Genomic DNA, 5,256 nt, shown 5'->3' with positions numbered 1-5,256 from the left:
TATATCTATCTATCTATCTATCTATCTATCTCTCTCTCTCTCTCTCTCTCTATATATATATATATATAGTGCTTGAAGTGGTGCACAGATATTGCATTATTAAGATAAAAGAGGCAGTCAGAATTTTTGTCTTGAAGAATTTGTTTAAATGAATGAAAGGGCTAATAAAGAATTATCCAAAATTCTGACTCCTTTTTTTCAGAATTGTGTGTGTGTGTGTGTATTAATTGAAGTGTACAGTATTATATATCCATTTTGGGTGATCTTACCAATTGGTTTTACATTAGGTGTTATTTAACAGTCCGCTTGTGTAATCCTGTGCTCATCAGAGATGATAGTTAAGGAATGAAATATGGCAACTGCTCTCTGTTGTTGGAGGGGAACAGACACATCCTGTTTGTGGTTGCAGTGAAAAAGACGATGAAATGAACCAAGCAAGGATTAATTTAAAGTTTAATTTATGTCTCTTGGTGTCAAAACACATCTCTGGTGGGTGTTGCAAGGGGATGACATAAAAGAAGGAAAACACACTAACAAACACAGATGTTTATGTGGCTTTTGAGCCCCCACTCCACTGAAAACGATGCACATATAATACATGGTATTTTGGTGCAAAGAGACATAACCCTTAACCTAACCCTTGTTCCGTTCATCTCTAAAATTGTTGGTGCACTTGTTTATATTATCATGTCTAAGTAACAATCTGCAAAACTTGGATTTTAAATAAAGTAAGAGACCAGTTAATACACATATGTGTGAACAAAACAATAACAATGTGCAAGACTTTTCTAAAGTTCAACAGTTAACAATTATCATTGTTGTCAGCAAGATTTCAGCAATGAATCTTTGTTTCTTTATCAGAAATCAACCCCTTCCTTCTAAGAAGAATTCAAAAAATAGTAAAAAACATGCACATATAATCTCTCTCTCTCTCTCTCTCTCTCTCTCTCTCTCTCTCTCTCTCTCTCTCTCTCTCTTACACACACACACACACACACAGAAACATAGCCTGCACAAAAATGGATTTATTTATATTCTTACAACATGGCCACTGTTGTTTTAAGAAAAAAAGTGTAAGCTAAGCATCATTAATCAGAGGAGTGATTGCAGTGATTCATATATATATATATATGCACACACACGTATGTGTGTGTGCATAGTGAAAAAATACCTTGTATGTAAATTATGATTTCTCAATACTGTACTCCAAACACTCTTATGGCTTCCAATGTAGAATATGTTGGTGTGTTAAATTTAAAATATTTAAAAAACTCTTTTTATAATATGTTTATAGTTTTAATGTTATAATAATTATTCTAAGAAGCCTTTTAAAAAATATTAATACTTTTATGTTGTGTTTTCTTTATTCACAGAGCCCCAACAATGTAATTTCTTATTCGATTAAACCATCGTTTAAATCTGACAAATTTTATATAAACCCAGTGACTGGTGCTATTTCTTTAATGCAAAGCATTTCTGGAGAAAGTGATAACTCCTACAGAGTAAGTGAAATTTTTATAATTCTGTAATAAACATAAAGAAAATTGTAATATATTTCAATGAAACTATGAAAGAAATATCCAACACTTACCTTGAAACATTACAAGTTCTCATAAATTAGATCTTTTAGGATATTAGATATTGATGTCAAAATAATTGAGCAATAGTGAACATGTTTTGATGTGAAATTAATTAGAATACAAAAAAGATGTTATTGAATCTTAAATCTCTATTTTAATTCATAAAAAAATCAATTAAATTAAGATTCAAAATGTCACAAGAATTTTAGAAACTTTCAAGAGAATGTGAGATAATTGCGTTTTTTTTTACCAATGAATCTTGAAGCACATAAGGCTATAAATAATAGTATCTAAATATTGAGTTGAAAACCCTTTTAGACAGAAAAAGTTGAAAGATGTCCACTGATACAAAACAAAATTCATTTTTAAATAATCTTTTTATTTCAGCTTACAATAGCAGCCCAAGACCAAGGAAATCCTCCACGTTCCTCTACTTCTGATGCTGCAGTTACCATTCAGGTACTGAGAAATAATTTCGCACCAAATTTTCAGGAGAAATATATTGAAAAAAGTATCAGCTCAACAGCAAAAGTTGGTGAACAAATTGCCCAAGTTTTAGCTACTGATCAGGATACTAATGTAAGTGTTTTGATTTTTCTTTGCTTTGTTTTTTATTTTTTTTATTTTTTACTTGCTTCACTCATTGAACTGTGGCCATGCTGGGGCATTCATTACCTCATATAGCACAAAGAGCGAAGACAAAATAAACTAGCAAACTATTTGCTACTTTATGTTTGCTAGTTTATTTTGTCTTCGTCTTCAGTCTTTATGCTATATGAACATTTATTGTGGTTTAGAGTCAAGATTTGACTGCTATTTTCAGTGTGGCAGTATCTCTTAGTTACCCTATATTATAATTTTATATATATATATATATATATATGATAGATTTGTTTCAGTTTCCATCTACCAAATCCAGTCACAAGGCTTTGGTTGACCCAAAGCTATGGTAGAAGACACCAGCCCAAAGTGCTATGCAGTGGGACCAAACCTGGATCCCTTTTGCTGGGAAACGAACTTCTTACCACACAGCCATGCCTACACCTATTGTCTAAAGTTGACAAAAGAAATGTTTCAATAAATGTTAAATGATCAACAAATTATAATACCATTATGACATGTGTTTTTTTGTTTGTTTTGAAAGAAGTTTACATAATAACACAAGTTTATGTGACTATCTTTTCAGGCACCATTTAATTTAATCACTTACAGTATAGAAGGAAATAATGAGGCAAAGAATTACTTTGCCATAGATTCAGACACTGGATTAATAACTTTGAAGAGAGCAATTCAAACAACATCACAGAGTACCTATCAAGTAAGAGTTTTAAAATAATTTATAAATGTTCATAATGTTCAAACTATTAGGCGTTAGTTGTCATAGAACCATATAGTATATGCATACATCCCTTTTTTTCAATGTTTTATTGACAAAAACAATAAAAGGACAAAACAAATGAAGGGGCTTAATTATTAACTCATATTTCTAAATGAGATTATCATATGATTATAGGTTTGTATTTATTTTAAGATGATAATCTTAACACATTCCTTGTTTACTATTACTTTCTATAACTGACCCAATTTTGATTTGTTTACTTTTATTCTTAGATTTTTGTCAAAGCCATTGATGGAGGGCAACCACCCAAAAGTGCATTTGCTGTTGTGACTGTTTCAGTATCAAGAAATCTGCATTCTCCTATCATCACTTCTGATAAATCTCCTAAAATATGTAGAAAAGAAAGCCAAAGTATTAGCCAACCTCTTTATCAGGTACAAGCTACAGATGCGGATACTGGGGTAAGTTATGCATTTTAATTCATTAAGAAAATACAAAATAAGAAAATATAAATAAAAATTTTACTCTTGATGCTAAAATAGGTAAATTAATGACATCTCATGATATTGTAGAGTATTCTGTATTTAAAATATAACAAACATGCAATTTAAAATTCTATGTACATTCCTTCATTATTTTTCTTTATTAATCACTCAGTATATGTATTTAGTTTAGCATTAAATATATTGAAATGAGAGTGCTACATGTGTCTTATTGAAAACTACATTTTGTTTAATAAAGGGAAAATGCTAAAATGAAAAAATAATGGACTAATAAGTCAGAAGTCATAAGATTCATCGATATATTCAATAGTCTTACATTTTAGTGACTTCCATAATTCATTGTATCAGTTGGAGGATAGAAGAGAAGGTAGTTTGTTAAATCCATGGTCTTATAATTAGTTAGTTTCATAATTCTACACATCCGTAGGTTCTAGCATCCCCTATAGACTCAGTGGTTAAATTATTTCAAATTATATTCTTTTCTAATAACCTTAAAGGCAATATTATTCAATAAAGAAATATTTCTAATTTGTTTTTAAGCTAATATCTAACTTGTGTTGATCATATGGAATATTACTCTCATCAATGAAAATTCCTTACTAAAAGCCATAAATATATATTCCATTACTTTTTCAGGCACCAAACAATCAGTTGAAATTTTTCCTCAATAAAGCTTCAAGCACCTTTTCTATAAATCCTGACACTGGTGAAATATTTTTGAAATATCCACTTCAGAATGATCAAAATACAAATGTTTATGTGGTAAGGGTTTATTTCCTATTTCCTGTTTTGCAATTTATTCCAGTTTCCCTATTTAGTATCCCTATCTTGTACTAGGCATGCATAACACATACATACATACATACATGCATACATACATACATACATACATACATACATACATACATACATACATACATACTTACATACATACATACATTGTGGAAATTGACTTGTGATCAAATAAGATCACTTCTTAAACCCTTACTTTAAGGAACATCACACATTTGGTCTTCTTGTTACTGATGATATCTCATATGGCTTTTAAGGCCTACAAAAGAGCTACAAGTCATTCCACACTGACAATAAGTCAGCCTTCCAGCAACAGCTTGACCTACAATGGGACCTACAATGCCCAGTGAGTCTCCTGGGTGACCTGCACACCCTACTACACAAGGTGTGTGAGAAAAAATGCTAGATATCACAATGGTAGGTGGGGCACCTCTTTGACTACGTTTATGGCTGAGTAGGTCTACTTTTGAGAAGTTAATGTGGCCCACACTGGCCATATGGAAAAGACTCTTTTGTGCCCATTTCAGGGAGACAAATCACATTCTCCATATATTTATCAGCACTTTTCAAATCAGTGAAAGCAACCCTGCTGTTTTCAAATTCTTTTATATCAGTAGCAATCAGATTCCTCCACAGCTTCCTACCTGATTAAATATCTTCCCACATGTTAATATCGAAATTGATCTTTTAAAGCATGTCTTTAAAATTGTCTTTGAAACACTTGTGCAGCTTGCACTGGGGACAATTTCCTTGCTACAACTTACCTTACAGCATCTGTTTTGGCATGCAACTATCCTCTGAACTGATATGATGACCAGACCATCCAAGTTGGTGTATCATAACCATGAACTCAACCCTTGTCATTTCCACCAGCTGCAGTACTCTCATATCAGGCACATGAGATCACTTTGAGATCTTCAGGATATTATGCAAGCATCACTGGTGAAATCATTCGGGATATTGCATATGCCTATGGTAGGTTGCCTGAAGACAATGTGCCATAGCATTACTGAAGAGGCTATATACATACATACATATATAT

General features: G+C 31.8%; 1 protein-coding gene across 1 annotated transcript in view; it reads left to right on the top strand.

Annotated features, from left to right (window-relative positions):
- Positions 1–5,256, top strand: part of LOC106874390 (uncharacterized) — a 280,957-nt gene that overhangs the window by 67,481 nt on the left and 208,220 nt on the right. The window contains exons 33-37 of the mRNA XM_052968226.1: positions 1,374–1,502; positions 1,968–2,159; positions 2,767–2,898; positions 3,192–3,380; positions 4,059–4,184. Coding sequence (XP_052824186.1) covers positions 1,374–1,502; positions 1,968–2,159; positions 2,767–2,898; positions 3,192–3,380; positions 4,059–4,184 — 768 coding nt within the window. The remainder of the gene's footprint in view (positions 1–1,373; positions 1,503–1,967; positions 2,160–2,766; positions 2,899–3,191; positions 3,381–4,058; positions 4,185–5,256) is intronic.

Source organism: Octopus bimaculoides, chromosome 5 (genome assembly GCF_001194135.2).
Source record: "Octopus bimaculoides isolate UCB-OBI-ISO-001 chromosome 5, ASM119413v2, whole genome shotgun sequence".
In the NCBI taxonomy this organism is placed as follows: Eukaryota; Metazoa; Mollusca; class Cephalopoda; order Octopoda; family Octopodidae; genus Octopus; species Octopus bimaculoides.
Note: the sequence above shows the minus strand (reverse complement) of the source record. Positions and strands in the feature narration are given on the sequence as shown.